Source organism: Pseudophryne corroboree, chromosome 2 (genome assembly GCF_028390025.1).
Source record: "Pseudophryne corroboree isolate aPseCor3 chromosome 2, aPseCor3.hap2, whole genome shotgun sequence".
In the NCBI taxonomy this organism is placed as follows: Eukaryota; Metazoa; Chordata; class Amphibia; order Anura; family Myobatrachidae; genus Pseudophryne; species Pseudophryne corroboree.
The window spans coordinates 530,889,430-530,907,167 of NC_086445.1; the positions used below are offsets into that span (position 1 = coordinate 530,889,430).

The window sequence follows — 17,738 nt, forward strand, 5'->3', positions numbered from 1 at the left end:
TCATAGTACTGTCGCCAGTCCTTTTACATTTTATTTTATTTTACTTGAATTCTATCAAGGTTACAACTGGCAGACTGTAAGTTGCTGCAGCCTGCCAGCACCATGGGAAGCCGTCAGAGTGGACTTCCTCCTCTGTTGGTGCACGCTATACCCATGTGCGACTGACAATTTTCAGCAGCATAACACGGCTTAGCGGTGCAGCACAGCTCTCCAGCATATAGACGTGTGGTTCATCATTACAACCCCCCTTCCCCCCACCTAAGAAGCAGAATCTGCTACTCAGTACGATGCCAAGTCCCAGCCAGCGTTGCGATCACAATCTAATTGTGATTGCATCGCTGACCAAGAAATAGCGGATGTCCTCCTGCATAAGCATATGAGGTGGCATCACACACATGCTGGGCAACCTTGCCCTGTGCTGGGAGGCCCCCAGCGTGTGAGGAGATTGATGCAGATCTTGCTGCGGGAAGCATCTCTGAATGAGGCCCCATGTCTGCTGCCCTTATCTAATTTGTTTTTATAAGTCTGATGTTATGCTGTGTGGTAGGTTCTGCCTGCTGTTCCACAACCTATGTGCCCAGATGGCAAGAAAGGACATTGTGTTCCTCCCTGAAAGACCTCTCCCTACAGCATCCCTCCCAACTGTCCCCATTTTCACGGGACAGCGTCTATTCACTGGAGATGGAGGGACTGGGGGCATGCCAGCGGCACAGAGAGTGATTAAAATGGGGTCATGGCATACTTTTGCAGAATCCCCATGAAGCCATGCCCCTTCTCCACAGTCCACGCCCCCTGTTGAGCACGGCTAGAGGAGTCCCGCATTTCAGCCTTCCGATGTTGGGAGATATGCCTACAGGGATGTTTAGACTACTTGTTTGTGACCCATCTTGCAGGTAATTTGATACCACAGCTTAGGGTCCTGCTGTTGGAAACAGTTTCACTTGGTTTGCAAAGCTGGCCTGGAGCTGTTGCAGTGTCCTTTCTCTTACGTCCTAGAGGATTCTGGGGTCCATATTAGTACCATGGGGTATAGACGGGTCCACCAGGAGCCATTGGCACTTTAAGAGTTTAACAGTGTGAGCTGGCTCCTCCCTCTATGCCCCTCCTACCAGACCCAGTTTAGAAAATGTGCCCGGAGGAGCCGGTCACAGCTAGGGGAGCTCCATAGGAGTTCTTTTTTTCTTAGAGTTTAGGCACAGGGAGGCTGCTGGCAACAGCCTCCCTGCTTCGAGGGACTAAGGGGGGGAGTAGTGTCCGCCATGCGGGGTCTGAGCCACTATCTCCGCTGACAGGACACTGAGCTCCTGAGGGGATCGAACGTTAACCGCCACAGGGGATCGCTCACCCCAGCAGCATGCCGCCACCCGCTTACAGAGCCAGAAGATCGGTGGCGAGTTAGTCACCGGCCCCCCTAACAAGCGGGGAGCGGGTGTGAAGATGGCGGCAACAGGGTAGGAAGCGCGGTATTAACGTGCTCCGGGGCTCAGAGGCACACTGTGCGGCGCTGTGAGTGGGCGCCCTGAGCCAGCGCCTACACCCTGCACTGGTCGGCAAGCCTGTCGGGGTCCCCGATCTCAGCCAGGACATACCTCAGGCTAGTATAATCCTTGTGAAGAGCGGGAAGACGCGCCATCTTCAGGGGCGGAGCTTCTCAGAGTGGACCCTGCAGCGTTCAGCCCCATTTTCTTTGCCTGCAGTCATCAGCGCTGTCCCTCCACGTCAACTCCAGCTATCTGTACGGTACCAGGGGGTTGTAGAAGGGGGGGAGGCGGTGTATATACTGTGTCTGCCTATTAAGGTGCACAGTCAGTGCGGGGTGGGGATTCCCTATACCTCATAAGCGCTGTGTGTGGGTTGGCTCCAATCTCTGTGTCTCTCTGCCATTCTTGGGGGGAAACTCTGTCTGCCCTTACCCTGTGTGTATGTGGGGATTGCAAGCAGCCATGTCTAGAAACTCTGTATCATATGCTGCAGAGAATTTATCTTCTCAGGAAGATCCCATTCCATGTAATCAGGATTGCCCTGTTGTAGCACAGATCCCGACTAGGGAACCGGAGTGGTTAGCCTCTCTTAAGGGGGTTATTTCTCAGATTTCTGAGAGGGTTGCGCAGACTGAGCACGCAACTCAGGCTTTACAGTCCTCTATGGCAGTATGGTCCGGTTCTGTTCCCTCGGGCCCCCCTGCGGTACACTCTCAAAAACGTGCTCTTGCCCAAATTATGCAGGATGACACGGATACCGATTCTGACACAGCAGACAGTGGTGGGGATATGTTGAGGGGGGTGGCATCACTTGCAAAGGGGGTGCAGTTGATGATTGTGGACATTAAAGATGTGTTAAATATTGCTGACACAACTCCTGAGCAGGTTGGGGAGGCTTACTTCACTGACAGTAAGAAAGCCTCGCTAACCTTCCCTGGAGAATTAAATGCTATATTTGAAAAATCCTGGGAAAACCCAGAGAAAAAATTCCAGATCCCAAAAAGGGTTCTGGTTGCTTTTCCCTTCCCTGAGGAAGATAGGAAAAAATAGGAGACCCCGCCTATAGTTGACGCATCTGTTTCCAGGCTGTCAAAGAAGGTGGTCTTACCTGTCCCGGGATCTACCGCGTTGAAAGAACTGGCAGATCGCAAGGTTGACACTACGCTCAAGTCCATTTACACGGCTTCAGGGGCGATACAGCGGCCTATTATTGCCTGTGCATGGATTTCTAAAGCTATAGCAAAGTGGTCAGGCACATTACTAGAAGACTTGGCTACGATGGATAAAGATGACGTTGAATTGTTTTTACATAACATACAGGATTCTGCAGGATCTATGGAGGAATCCATGAAGGACCTGGGTTCCATGGCTGCGGGGATCTCCTCCATGTCCGTCTCAGCTCGCAGGGGTCTCTGGCTGTGCCAATGGTCTGCGGATGCGGAATCCAGGAGAAGTGTGGAGAACCTACCCTACACAGCTCAGGCTCTTTTTGGGGAGGCGCTGGATGCGTGAATTTCCACGGCAACCACAGGTAAGTCTCCTTTTCTTCCCTCAGCTGCACTGGCTATGAAGAAACCCTTTTCTCCCAATACGTCACAGTCCTTTCAGACTGTTAGGACTAGAAAAGAACAAGCCGTCTAACACCTTCTTGAGAGGAGGCCGTGCTAAATCCAAAAAACCTGCACCTGCAAGTTCCCAGGACCAGAAGTCTGTTTCTGGTGCCTCAAAATCCTCAGCATGACGGTGGACCGCACAGCCTGGAGGTCGGTCAGGTGGGAGCAAGACTCGGGCATTTCAGCCACGTTTGGGTGTTGTCCGGCCTGGATCCCTGGGTACAGGATATTGTGTCCCGGGGGTACAAGCTGGAGTTTCAAACTCTTCCATCTCACCGATTCTTCAAATCAGGCTTGCCAGCTTTGCTGACAGACAGAGCTGTCCTACAGGAAGCTATCCGGAAATTGGAAATGTCAGAAGTCATTGTTCCAGTTCCACCTCATCAGCAAAACAAGGGTTACTATTCAAACCTTTTTGTGGTACCGAAGCCGGATGGTTCGGTCAGGCCAATTTTGAACTTGAAATCGTTAAACCCTTATCTAAGGGAGTTCAAATTCAAAATGGAGTCTCTGAGGGCGGTGATTTTAGGTCTGGAGGAGGGGGAGTTTCTGGTGTCCCTGGACATCAGGGATGCGTACCTCCACATTCCCATTTGGTCGCCGCATCGGGCTTAGCTCAGGTTTTCACTGTTAGAAAATCACTATCAGTTTCAAGCACTGCCATTCGGTCTCTCCGCGGCGCCGAGGGTCTTCACCAAGGTGATGGCAGAGATGATGGTTCTACTCCGCAGACAGGGGGTGAACATAATTCCATATCTGGATGATCAGCTGATAAAGGCTTCGTCCAGGGAGAAGTTGTTACAGTCCATTGCTCTCACGACTCATCTGCTCAGGGAGCACGGTTGGATCCTGAATCTTCCAAAGTCATATCTGGAGCCAACAAGGAGACTATCTTTCCAGGGGGTGATCCTCGACACGGAGGTGCAGAGGGTGTTTCTACCGGTGGAGAAAGCATTGGTGATGCAGACAATGTCTTGAAGCCTGCCCGGGTATCGGTTCATCAGTGCATCCGCCTTCTGGGGAAGATGGTTGCCTCCTATGAGGCTCTACAATACGGAAGATTTCATGCACGGTCCTTCCAACTGGATCTCCTGGACCAGTGGTCGGATCTCACCTGCACATGCACCAGCGGATACGTCTGTTGCAGAAATCAAAGATCTCATTCCTCTGGTGGCTGAACTGCCTCACCATCTGGAGGGCCGCAGGTTCTGGGTTCAGGACTGGATCCTTCTAACCACGGATGCAAGTCTCAGATGTTGGGGAGCAGTCACTCAAGGGGAAACCTTCCAAGGACGGTAGTCAAGTCAGGAATCCCTTCTTCCAGTAAACATCCTGGAGCTAAGAGCCGTGTACAACGGTCTTCTTCAAGCAGCACACCTTCTGCAGGATCGGGCTGTTCAGGTGCAGTCGGACAACGTAACTATGGTGGCCTACATAAACCGACAGGGCGGAATGAAGAGCAGGGCTGCAATGTCAGAGGTGACAAAAATCCTCCTCTGGGCAGAAAGGCACGCAGTGGCATTGTCAGCAATCTTCATTCCGGGAGTGGACAACTGGGAAGCGGACTTACTCAGCAGACACGATCTCCATCCAGGAGAGTGGGGGCTACACCCGGAGGTGTTCGCAGATGTGACAAGTCTTTGGGGCGTACATCAAATAGACATGATGGTCTCCCGCCTCAACAGGAAGCTTTGGAGATACTGTTCCAGGTCGAGAGACCCACAAGCAGTGGCAGTGGACGCACTGGTAACACCGTGGGTGTTCAAGTCAGTTTATGTGCTCCCTCCACTTCCTCTCTTTCCAAGAATTGTAAAGCTGGTAAAAAGAACAAGAGTTCAGGCAATCCTCATTGCTCCGGACTGGCCAAGGAGGGCTTGGTACGCGGATCTGCTGGGTCTAGTACTGGAAGATCCAAGGCCTTTACCTCTTCGGGAGGACCTTCTGCAACAGGGGCCGTTCGCTTATCAAGACTTACCACGGCTACGTTTGACGGCATGGCGGTTGAGCGCCAGATCTTAGGTCGGAAGGGTATTCCATGCGCGGTTATTCCTACCCTGATACAGGCTAGGAAGGGAGTAACATCTAGGCATTACCATCGAATTTGTAAAAAATATGTGTCTTGGTGTGAATCCAAGCAGTTTCCGGTGGTGGAGTTCAACTTGGACGGTTTCTTCTGTTCCTGCAAGCAGGAGTGGATATGAGCCTGCGAATGGGATCCCTAAAGGTCCAGATTTCTGCTTTATCCATTTTTTTTCTAGAAACAATTGGCTTCCCTCCCTGAGGTTCAGACCTTTTTGAAAGGGGTTCTGCACATCCAGCCTCCCTTTGTGGCGCCGACGGCACCCTGGGATCTTGAAGAGGTGTTGCATTTCCTGCAATCGGATTGGTTTGAGTCTTTACAGGAGGCTGAGGTCAAGTTTCTCATGTGGAAGGTGGTCACTGTGTTGGCATTGGCTTCTGCGCGAGGTGTGTCGGAATTGGGGGCTTTGTCCTGTAAAGTCCCAATTTGGTCTTCCATGAAGATAGGGCGGTACTCAGGACGCGTCAACAGTTCCTTCCAAAGGTTGTGTCAGCTTTTCATATCAACCAACCTATTGTGGTGCCAGTGGCTACTGACTCCTCAGCTGCTTCAAAGTCTTTGGATGTTGTGAGGGCTTTGAAGATCTATGTAAAGAGGACTGCTCATCACAGGACATCGGACTCTGTTTGTCCTTTATGATCCCAAGAAAATTGGGTGTCCTGCTTCTAAGCAGACGATTTCTCGCTGGATTAGGTTCACTATCTAGCATGCGTATTCTACGGCAGGATTGCCGTGTCCAAAATCTGTTGAGGCCCACTCTACTCGTAAGGTGGGTTCTTCCAGGGTGGCTGCCTGGGGGGTCTCAGCTTTGCCGAGCGGCTACTTGGTCTGGGTCGAACATGTTTGCTAAGTTTTACAAGTTCGATACTTTGGCCTCTGAGGACCTCAAGTTTGGTCAAGCAGTTCTGCAGGAGCCTGCGCGCTTCTTGGAGCTTTGGTACATTCCAATGGTACTAATATGGACCCCAGCATCCACTAGGACGTAAGAGAAAATAGGATTTTAATTACCTACCGGTAAATCCTTTTCTCGTAGTCCGTAGAGGATGCTGGGCGCCCGCCCGCCCAGCGCTTCGTTATCCTGCAGTAATTCTTTAGTTCAGTACTGCCTTGTTCCTAGGTAAGTTCTGTTTCTTTACTGGTTTCAGTAATGTTTCAGCTGTTGCTGAGTTTCCGGCTTGTTCGCCGGGTTTGCCTTGTTTGTGTGAGCTGGTATGAATCTCGCCACTATCTGTGTATGTCCTTCTCTCGAAGTATGTCGTCTCCTCGGGCACAGTTTCTAGACTGGGTCTGGTAGGAAGGGCATAGAGGGAGGAGCCAGCCCACACTGTTAAACTCTTAAAGTGACAATGGCTCCTGGTGGACCCGTCTATACCCCATGGTACTAATATGGACCCCAGCATCTTCTACGGACTACGAGAAAAGGATTTACCGGTAAGTAATTAAAATCCTATTTTTTCTGCAAGAAATCAGCTTGAATGCTCAGGAACTGTGGCAGCCCAACATAACATTACTAGGTGATTCATCGCGCCCTACGGGCGCTCTTCACACCGTCGCAAGGGGCTACGCCCCCTTAACCCCTGCACGCCTTTCTGCCGTTCAATATTTGTATTATATGGAGTATTACCAGCATTGCTAGTTTTGTTAGTGGTTAAATATTGCGCGACAAAAGGGCATCCGATGGTGAAGGGGGCGTAGCCCCCTGCAACGGCGTGAACAGCGCCTGCAGGGCACGATGTACAGAATGTTCTTGTAAGTTCAGCGTGGGGGGGGGGGGGCTTGAAAAGGGGGTGAGTGCAGTGAAGTGGAGGCGGCTCTCCGTGCCGCTGATCACCCCTGATTCAGGGACTCACTGGTAGCGGCTGCGGATGGTGTCCTAGGTGCTGCATGTGGTGGAGAGGTGGCCTGTGGATGTTGGAGGGGGTCCAGAGGTACTGCAGGTGGGGGAGAAGTGGGGGTGCGGATGGTGGAGGGGGTCCAGAGAGACTGCTGGTGGGGCGGATGAAGGAGGGGGTCTGTAGATGTTGCTGGTGGGTGAGGGGAGGGTGTGGGGGGCCACGGATGAAGGAGGGGGTCTGGAGGTGCTGTGCATGAGGGAGGGGCAGGTGAAGGGGGGGTGGGTGCAAGGGGGTGCGGTTGGGTGAAGGGTTCCAGAGGTGCTGAGGGTGGGTAAGGGGTGGTTGCGGGGTGCCGCGGAAGGGGTCTGTAGATGCTGTGGGTGGGGGATGAGTGGCTGCGGGTGGGGCGCGGATGGAGGCGGGGGTCCGGAGGTGCTGTGGGTGGGGGAGGGGTGGGTACTGCGAATGGGGGGAGGGGGGAGGGAGGTGTTGCAGCTGGGGGAGGGGCGGGGGAGTGGGGGCCGTAGATGAGTTCCGGAGGCGCTGCGGGTGGGGCGGGAGTGTCGCGGGTGGGGGAGGTACTGTGGTGGATAGGGGTGGTGTTCCGATGGGGCTGTGGGTGGGGAAGGTTCGGGTGCTGAGGTGCCGCGAGTGTAATAGGGGGTCAGGAGGTGCTGTGGGTGGGGGAGGGGCGGGGTTGATGCGGGGAGGGGAGTTCCAGGTGCGGGGGTGTCGCTGATAGTGGATGGAGACCTTAGGTGCTGTGGGTGGTGGAGGGGTGGGTGCGGAGGGTGGGGTAGGGGGTCTGGTGGGGGAGGGGTGGGTACGCGGTGACGTGGATGGGGGAGGGGGTCCGGGAGAGCTGTAGGTGGGGGAGGGGCGGGTGTGTGACGGTACTGTTTTGCCCAGCAATACATTTAGCCACGTGGAAGTGAACTCCATAGGCTGGCCTGTCTATAGTGCACCTTTAAATTTTTGGGGTTTTTTGGGTGCGTTTGGGAGAGGAGTGGGTGCAGGGGGTGGGGTGCGGTTGGGTGAGGGGTTCCAGAGGTGTTGCGGGTGGGGGAGGGGTAGTTGCGGGGTGCCGCGGAAGGGGTCTGTAAATGCAGTGGGTGGGGGATGAGTGGCTGCGGATGGAGGCGGGTGTCTGGAGGTGCTGTGGGTGGGGGAGGGGTAGGAACTGCGGATGGGGGAGGGGTTGGGGAGGTGTTGCGGCTGGTGGAGGGGCGGGGGAGTGGGGACTGTGGATGAGTTCCGGAGGTGCTGCGGGTGGGGGAGGGGCGGGGGTGTCACAGGTGGGTGAGGTGGTGGTGCTGTGGTGGATGGGGGAGGGGTTCCGGGGGCGCTGCGGGTGGGGAAGGTGCGGGTGCTGGGGTGTCGCGAGTGGAATAGGGGGTTGGGAGGTGTCGTGGTGGGGGAGGGGTGGGGTTGATGCGGGTGGGGGAGTGGCAGGTGCGGGGGTGTCGGCGATGGTGGATGGGGTCCATAGGCGCTGAGGGTGGTGGAGGGGTGGGTGCGGTGGGTGGGGTAGGGGGTCTGGAGGTGCCACGGCTGGGGGAGGGTTGCGTTGGGGGGTGCCATGGATGGGGGAGGGGGTCTGGGGGAGCTGCAGGTGGGGGAGGGGCGGGTGTGTGACGGGACTGTTTTGCCCAGCAATACATTTAGCCACGTGGAAGTGAGCTCCATAGGCTGGCCTGTCTATGCAGCACCTTTACATTTTTATTTTTTTTTGGGTGTGTTTGGGGAGGTACGGGTGCAGGGGAGGGGTAGTTGCGGGGTGCGGCGGAAGGGGTCTGTAGATGCAGTGGGTGGGGGAGGGTTGAGTGGCTGCGGGTGGGGCGTGGATGGAGGCGGGGGTCTGGAGGTGCTGTGGGTGAGGGAGGGGCGGGTGGGGGAGGGGTGGGTACTGCGTATGGGGGAGGGGTTTGGGAGGTGATGCGGCTGGTGGAGGGGAGTGGGGGCTGTGGATGAGTTCCGGAGGCGCTGCGGGTGGGGGAGAGGCGGGGGTGAGGTGGATGGGGGAGGGGTTCCGGTGGCGCTGCGGGTGGGGAAGGTGCGGGTGCTGGGGTGCAGTGAGTGGAATAGGGGGTCAGGAGGTGGGGCGGGTGGGGGAGCTGTGGGGTTGACGCAGGTGGGGGAGTGGCAGGTGTGTGGGTGTCGCCGATAGGGGATGGGGTCCATAGGCGCTGCGGGTGGTGAAGAGGTGGGTGCGGTGGTGCGGCGGTTGGGGCAGGGGATCTGGAGGCGCCATGGCTGGGGGATGGGCTGGTGCGGGGGTGCCTTAGATGGGGGAGGGGATTCGGGAGAGCTGCAGGTGGGGAAGGGGTCCGGGGGAGGGGCGGGTGTGTGATGGGACTGTTTTGCCCAGCAATACATTTAGCCACGTGGGAGTGAGCTGCACCTGTACATTTTATTTGTTTTGTGATTTTGGATGTGTCATTGTGGTAACCTGGTGAGTGCAGTTATGTCACCAGCTCCCATCCCAACATAGGACGTGGAAGCTTGTTACATGTGGCTGGGTGCATGGGGTCTATGCTGCAGCCCCCTCCTCTCTCAGTCCCTCTCCCCCCTGATGTGCTGCGCAGGCGCAATGGCGGCAGGTGGGTGTGTGGGCCGGATGGAGACAAATAGGGGGACAGAGACCCCAGCATCGGGCGCACGGGGATGCCGCCGCCTCCCCCTCACCTACCGGCACTGACAGTTGTGCGCCCCACTGGCTCCCTGAGCAGAGCCGACCGCCTGGGGGAGCAGGTGGCGGGGCGCATCATCGGTTCTGGCCTGTAAACCGCTCTGGCGGCTCCTGCGGCTCTCATCATGCCGTCATCCAGGGTCCCTGGCGGGTGAGAGTGACAGCCCTCACCCCAATACCCGCCGTGTGGAGGAGCCAGGGGGAGCGTGCCGGGGAATCGCAGGCAGGATCCAGCCACCTCTCCTCCATCTGTGACTCCGCCCAGATCTGTGACTCCGCCCAGCGTTACAGTCAGGCACAGAATCACAGATCTGGGCTATTATATAGGAGATGTAGATCCACTCAGGGCCAGATTAAGGTCTGTGGGGGCCCCTAGATAGATAGACAGGCACATACATGTATACACATGCAGGAACTAATTGTACACATACCGGATCCACACTGTTCTTCTCACTCTGTGGCTGGCAGAAGCTCACATTTACTTTGGCAATTTTGGAGCTATCGAATTCACCCCCTTGCATATTCAATTGCTGGCCATTTGCACAGTTTTTCAAGGCATTTATGCCAATGCCTTTTCACTTCTTTTTTTTTTTTTTTTACTGAAATGGCATTGGCAAAAAATGCCTCAAAATCGTCAAAAAGGCACTTGTTTTTGCTGACGCAGGAGCGAAAATACATGGATTCGCCAATCCACATGTTTTTCACTTCTGCCAAACTTTTCACCTTAGCGAAAAAACAGCCCTGCTATTGAATAGGGCGAATCCCCGTTTGCACTAAAAAATAACGAAAAAATTGCCCTAAATGAATACCCCCCTTTTTCTTAGGAATACTGGCTTCCACTGTATCTCATGGAGAAAGGAACATTAACCCGATACCTCTAACTAGAGGAATGGCGCAGATTTCTTACCCCTAACATGTTTCATTGTTTGCAGGATACTGAAATTTCTGGTGGCCAAGAGAAAATTCAAGGAGACTCTCCGTCCATATGATGTGAAAGATGTGATTGAACAGTACTCCGCAGGACATCTGGACATGCTTGGGCGAATAAAAAGTCTACAGTCACGGTTAGTAGTACACTGTACTGTGCATACTGACACTGCTGGGCTGGAGTATGCTATACATTCAAGGGCTTGTAGTGCAGGCCAGTAGTTCACTGTACATGAAGGTACATACAATGCCATTGAGTGGTACATTGTATAATAAAATAATGTGATCTAAGCTAATAACCCTAAAAAAAAACATATGCTAGTGGTTCTATGTTCATTTTGCACATAAATTGTGATCTAATTTAAACTATATGATGATTATTTTAGCAGGATTGCCTTTGACTAGCAGCACATCTACTGTAGCAAAATATTAACAGCCAGGGGCGGATTGGCCCACCGGGGGAGCTGGTGTGTTGCTGTTTTTTTCTGCGCGTGTGTTTTCCGCTTGGCCACATTGATATTGCTCTCATGTCATAGAATGGGACTTGTATTTATATTCTGAAAGTATGTTATAAAGGGGTGGGGTCTCCTATTAAAGGTCATTTATGTATCATAAAATTACAGATGACTCTCCATTTATCTTGGGCAGAAAATGCAGTTCAATAGTGATTTTATATAGTGAGACACTAAAATAACTTTATTGTGTACAGCCATTAAATGTACAGCCATTGTTATTGATGAAGGTTGGGATAGGTAGAAACAGACCCACTTTAATCTACTTCTCCGCTTGTCACATTTCCCTGCCATATGGCAGTGGCCTTTTTGGCCTTTCTCTCCCAGGCCTGGAACACCGTAGTGTGGAGCCGCCAGCTGAACCTCTGTTCGGGCTGTGCTGGGCTCAACTTCTAGCTCATGGGCATCTTGGGATTTCCCCAGACACTCCTCCCTGGAGAACACACCACAGCGCAAGGACTGTGTGCCCTGTGTGTGTTGGCGGGAGCACTAGATATGGATTGGTGGTTACCTTCCTCCCCCCTCTTGTATCTCAAACAATCATAAACTGTTTACCTGTATGGTGTCTGTGCACCTACCCCATCTCCATCTCCTCCATGGAGGATAGGATGGGATTGGAGTGTGAGTGAAGGATCAGGGTTGATGGAGGAGAGGAGGGGCCGGACTGTGAGGGAAGGATCAGGGTGGTGGAGAGGAGGGGCTAGAATTTGAGGGAAGGAGCAGGGTGATGGAGGAGAGGATGGTCCAGAGTGTGATGGAAGGGGTAGGGTGACGGTGGAGAGGATGGGATCGGAGTGGGAGGGAAATTGCAGGGTGATGGAGGAGAGGATGGGATTGGAGTGTGAGCGAAGGAGCAGTGTGATGGAAGAGAGGAGGGGCCGAAGTTTGAAGGATGAAGAAGGTTAATGGAGGATGGGCCGGATTGTGAGGGAAGAAGTAGGGTGACATAGGAGAGGAGGAGCCAGAGTAAGAGGGATGTCAGTGCAGAGGAGCTGGATACATATGCCCCTTAAATGCCTTCAGACTCCTTCATATGCCCTTGTACTGTATGTCTTCACACTCTTCCACATGCCCCTTATATACCTTCAGACCAGCTAGATATGCCATCAGACCTCACCATCTTAATAGACTCCACATTAGGCTGCTTCAGAAAGTTCCCTGACTGGTTTTTCATCCCAATCTGCCCCTATTAACAGTGATTTATTTATCTGTCCTTTTGAGCTCAATGTAGTTGTCTGTCCAAGTCCCCCACTTCCAGCACCTTTATATGTCTTGGATTTCACTGGTAACCAATTTTGCTGTAGGGTGGATCAGATAATTGGCCGGGGTCCTATCCCCGTGGAGAAGAAGCCACGAGAGAAAGGAGAGAAGCTTCCTATTGGAAGTGAAGCAGATGCCGTAGATGAGATGAGCATGATGGGAAGAGTGGTGAAGGTAGAGCGGCAGGTGAGCAATTATCTCCCTCTCATGTGCAGAAACATTTGTATGGATGTAAGCACAGGGACAATATATAGGGACAATATATATATATGAGCTCAATGGGAAAAGAACAGAAATGCATTTCACTATCATGTGCAGCAAAACCTGTGGTACATTGGGGGTCATTCCAACCTGATCGCACACTAGCTATTTTTTGCAGCGCTGCGATCAGGTCAAAATTGCGTATGCGCAGACACGTTGTACGGGTACAAAGCGGATCGGTGCTGGGCGATGGATTTAATGAAGAATCCATTTGCACAGCCGATCGCAAGAAGATTGACAGGAAGAAGGCGTTTATGGGTGTCAACTGACCGTTTTCAGGGAGTGGTAGGAAAAACGCAGGCATGTCCAAGCATTTGCATGGCAGGTGTCTGACGTCAATTCCGGGAACGGACAGGCTGAAGTGATCGCAGCGGCTGAGTAAGTTCAGACCTACTCAGAAAGTGCTCAGAACTTTTTTTTAGTACTCGGCTGCACAAGCGTTCGCACACTTGCAAAGTGAAAATACACTCCCCAATGGGCGGCGACTATCTGAACACAGCGCTGCAAAAAATAGCTAGCGTGCGATCAGGTTGGAATGACCCCCATTGTGTAGATCAGCACTCAAATTACATTAACCACTTATATTTTTTCCAAAAGATATCTAACCTATGGAAAATAAATGCTTTAGTGTATTTCTCGGGTTGATTACATACTGTGTAATGTACACTTTTCTCTTGACATTATAATATGAAAATACAGTGTGCGATACAATGGTGAATAATGAAGATTACTGTCACTGTGGTGTTACAAGCTTTTCACTGTAATTGGCCACCCTAGAAAATCAGTTCAGTGGAAGAAAGAGACCGCTTACCCTTATAGTGACAGCACTTTGTGGGATGGATTGGGATTACTTTTGAAGACAATAAGGAGTATTAACCATTACATTCAGCTCTGCGAAGCCTGTTGTGTCGACATGCCCTCACTGAACTACCCAAACGACCCGTACTGCACATATGCAGTATGGATCTGCAACGGAGGATGCAGTACATCAGAATGTCAGGGATTGACAGTGTGATGCCGTTTGGGGCGGGGAGGGGGTGTTGACGGCCTCCATTTTCCAAATCGGAGGCATATCGCCACCGCTGTTGGGGAGGGACGGGGCCAGGATCTCCATCAGGGGACGGAGACTTGCTGGCCTCTTTGCTGTGGCGGCTGGTTTGCGCGATCCCACAGATCATGCAGCTGGCCGATGGTGTCACAGATGATCCAATACTGTGTCCTAGGATGCATTCCAGATCAGTAATGCATGTAGGAGGCTTGACACTTCCTGCTGCATTACCATATTACTATCACTGCTTCTCCATGTGGGCACATCTGAATCCCGCCCAATGTGCGAAATCACCAAAGATGCATTATACACTCAGACGTATGTTCAACTCAGCTTCAGCCCCATGTTGTATATTCTATTTCCCTTTATTATTAGTGGCCTACCTACATGGAGATCTGATCCAATAGTAGCAAATAACCAGCTTGTAGCTAGATTATTTAGGAAGAGCAGGTCTGAAAACAGCTGCCATCTCTCTCAGTAAGTTGTACAAATGACCCTGCAGACCATTCACAGTTTCAGTAAGGGTGTGTCGCAGGAAGCCGTGGTGATCTGTGTCTTGTATGGTGATACATGCAGAGCACCTCTGACTGAAAGCTCCGACTTATCTTAGGTGACCATCAAGTCTGTTTCCTTATATTTTACTGTCAAAATTTAATGAGGTTTTTCTTCTGCAGATCCAATCCATTGAGGATAAACTTGATGTAATCCTTGGCTTTTACACCCAGTGTTTGAGGAAAGGTCCCACCAGCTCCTTTACAATGACCTCCATGCATATGCCATTAATAGACCAGGATATGACCTCTGATTACCATAGCCCTGTGGATCAGGTGGATATATCAGTGTCTGCACAGACACTTAACATGTCCAGGTCTGACAGCACCAACATGGAATGAAGGACATGTGGTACATGGGAAAGGATATCTCTTCTGTATTGGTATTCGGGAGGTTGACTGTTTTCCACCATGGTTACAGGCACAGAGACACCATAGACTTGTATACTCTCTGCATCTTATGAAACAATGCACATAGATTATTCTTATGCAATTGTACCTTGGTTCCTCTGGGAACGGCATTTACTTTGGCAGTGTTACAGAGGAAGGACTTGACAAGCCATATATTGTCTCTGTATTACATTGCTATTGTATTATCGGTCTCTGTTGTGATGTGAATGAGATGTCAGGTTACAAGGTCACAACAATGAGCTGCACTGTGGCCACAATTAGCGACACAGACCTTCTACATTGTCCTTTCTTGCTTCAATGTCCTGCGAAGTTGGCGAGTGCCATTTTTATAACACTTAGCCTCTAGAAAGTGCCTCAAAGATCTTATGCAGATGCTGCTCTTGTCTATCTTTCATCTCCTGAGTGTGGGGAAGTAGGTGCACATGAAACTTGAGCTTATTACTTTGTTGAATGAAATGTTTTGCTCAACCCGACAATGAGACAAACTGATTTACGCATGGATTTCAGCGATACAAACTTCATCTCCAGAGGTAGAAGATGGACATATTCCAAATCAGATACTGAAGAATTTCACCTGCTGGAGTGGAAGAACTTATCTGATGGTGTGAAATGAGTGGATGTCGGATGACAAACTGATGTCTTCATAGCAGTGTGTGTTTTGCAGGAGTGCTTGTTGAGTTGACTGTATTCTGCATACAGTCTAATTGGGTATATGTCAGCAGGTGCGGTGTTTGTGTAAATATATACAAGTTAATGTTTTCAGGGCCGTAACTAGGGGTATATAAATGGTGCCATTGCCCAGGGGGAAGGGCCCTGGTTGCGGCACTGCCTGGCATGGAACCCTGTAGTCAGTAGCACTACGTTTTAGAGAAAGGGTTTTTGTGGGAACCGCACCAATCTTAAATCAGCAAATGATATCCTCCGAAAAACTGAATTTGTATCGCAGAATTATTTCTAAATATAGCAGCCATGCACATAGGGATAAACTATCCTATTACGTGTACGTGTTGCTTTCAGTGGTGCTCCCTAGAGTCAGATAATATCAGAAAAAAGGGCCAAAAAAGAAGAATTGGAAAGTAGACTCTTGTGTGGGAGAAGTCTAATTCAGAGGTTTTAATATATTATGTTCATTACTGATAAAATCCTAATTTTATTAAATGTCATTTAAAACTGAATTTCTCTATCGTCCTAAGTGGATGCTGGGGTTCCTGAAAGGACCATGGGGAATAGCGGCTCCGCAGGAGACAGGGCACAAAAGTAAAGCTTTTACAGGTCAGGTGGTGTGTACTGGCTCCTCCCCCCATGACCCTCCTCCAGACTCCAGTTAGATTTTTGTGCCCGGCCGAGAAGGGTGCAATTCTAGGTGGCTCTCATAAAGAGCTGCTTAGAGAGTTTAGCTTAGGTTTTTTATTTTACAGTGATTCCTGCTGGCAACAGGATCACTGCAACGAGGGACAGAGGGGAGAAGAAGTGAACTCACCTGCGTGCAGGATGGATTGGCTTCTTGGCTACTGGACATGAAGCTCCAGAGGGACGATCACAGGTACAGCCTGGATGGTCACCGGAGCCACGCCGCCGGCCCCCTCACAGATGCTGAAGCAAGAAGAGGTCCAGAATCGGCGGCTGAAGACTCCTGCAGTCTTCTTAAGGTAGCGCACAGCACTGAAGCTGTGCGCCATTTTCCTCTCAGCACACTTCACACGGCAGTCACTGAGGGTGCAGGGCGCTGGGAGGGGGGCGCCCTGGGAGGCAAATGAAAACCTTTAAAAAGGCTAAAAATACCTCACATATAGCCCCAGAGGCTATATGGAGATATTTACCCCTGCCTAAATGTACTAAATAGCGGGAGACGAGCCCGCCGAAAAAGGGGCGGGGCCTATCTCCTCAGCACACGGCGCCATTTTCTGTCACAGCTCCGCTGGTCAGGAAGGCTCCCAGGTCTCTCCCCTGCACTGCACTACAGAAACAGGGTATAACAGAGAGGGGGGGCAAAATAAATGGCAATATATATTAATATAAAAGCAGCTATAAGGGAGCACTTAATCATAAGGCTATCCCTGTCATATATAGCGCTTTTTGGTGTGTGCTGGCAGACTCTCCCTCTGTCTCCCCAAAGGGCTAGTGGGTCCTGTCTTCGTATAGAGCATTCCCTGTGTGTCTGCTGTGTGTCGGTACGTGTGTGTCGACATGTATGAGGACGTTATTGGTGTGGAGGCGGAGCAATTGCCAAATATGAGGATGTCACCTCCTAGGGGGTCGACACCAGAATGGATGCCTTTATTTGTGGAATTACGGGATAGCGTCAACTCGCTTAAGCAGTCGTTTGCCGACATGAGGCGGCCGGACACTCAATTAGTGCCTGTCCAGGCGCCTCAAACACCGTCAGGGGCTGTAAAACGCCCCTTGCCTCAGTCGGTCGACACAGACCCAGACACAGGCACTGATTCCGGTGGTGAAGGTGACGAATCAACCGTATTTTCCAGTAGGGCCACACGTTATATGATTTTGGCAATAAAGGAGATGTTACATTTAGCTGATACTACAGGTACCACTAAACAGGGTATTATGTGGGGTGTGAAAAAACTACCAGTAGTTTTTACCGAATCAGAAGAATTAAATGACGTGTGTGATGAAGCGTGGGGTGCCCCGATAAAAAACTGCTAATTTCAAAGAAGTTATTGGCTTTATACCCTTTCCCGCCAGAGGTTAGGGAGCGCTGGGAAACACCTCCTAGGGTGGACAAAGCGCTAACACGCTTATCAAAACAAGTGGCGTTACCCTCTCCTGAGACGGCCGCACTTAAAGATCCATCAGATAGGAGGATGGAAAATATCCAAAAAGGTATATACACACATGCAGGTGTTATACTACGACCAGCTATTGCGACTGCCTGGATGTGCAGTGCTGGGGTAGTTTGGTCAGAGTCCCTGATCGAAAATATTGATACCCTGGACAGGGACAATATTTTACTGTCGTTAGAACAAATAAAGGATGCATTTCTTTATATGCGTGATGCACAGGGAGATATCTGCACACTGGCATCACGGATAAGTGCTATGTCCATTTCGGC

The 17,738-nt window shown here is 51.4% G+C and overlaps 1 protein-coding gene across 4 annotated transcripts in view; it reads left to right on the plus strand.

Annotated features, from left to right (window-relative positions):
• KCNQ4 (potassium voltage-gated channel subfamily Q member 4) overlaps positions 1-17,738 on the plus strand; it is a 752,031-nt gene that overhangs the window by 388,197 nt on the left and 346,096 nt on the right. For 3 of the 4 annotated variants that reach the window (XM_063954215.1, XM_063954216.1, XM_063954217.1), the window contains exons 12-13: positions 10,631-10,762; positions 12,442-12,583. In XM_063954215.1, the coding sequence (XP_063810285.1) occupies positions 10,631-10,762; positions 12,442-12,583 (274 nt within the window). Of the gene's footprint in view, positions 1-10,630; positions 10,763-12,441; positions 12,584-14,380; positions 15,766-17,738 lie in introns of those variants that run through there. The other variant, XM_063954218.1, reaches the window with a different exon arrangement.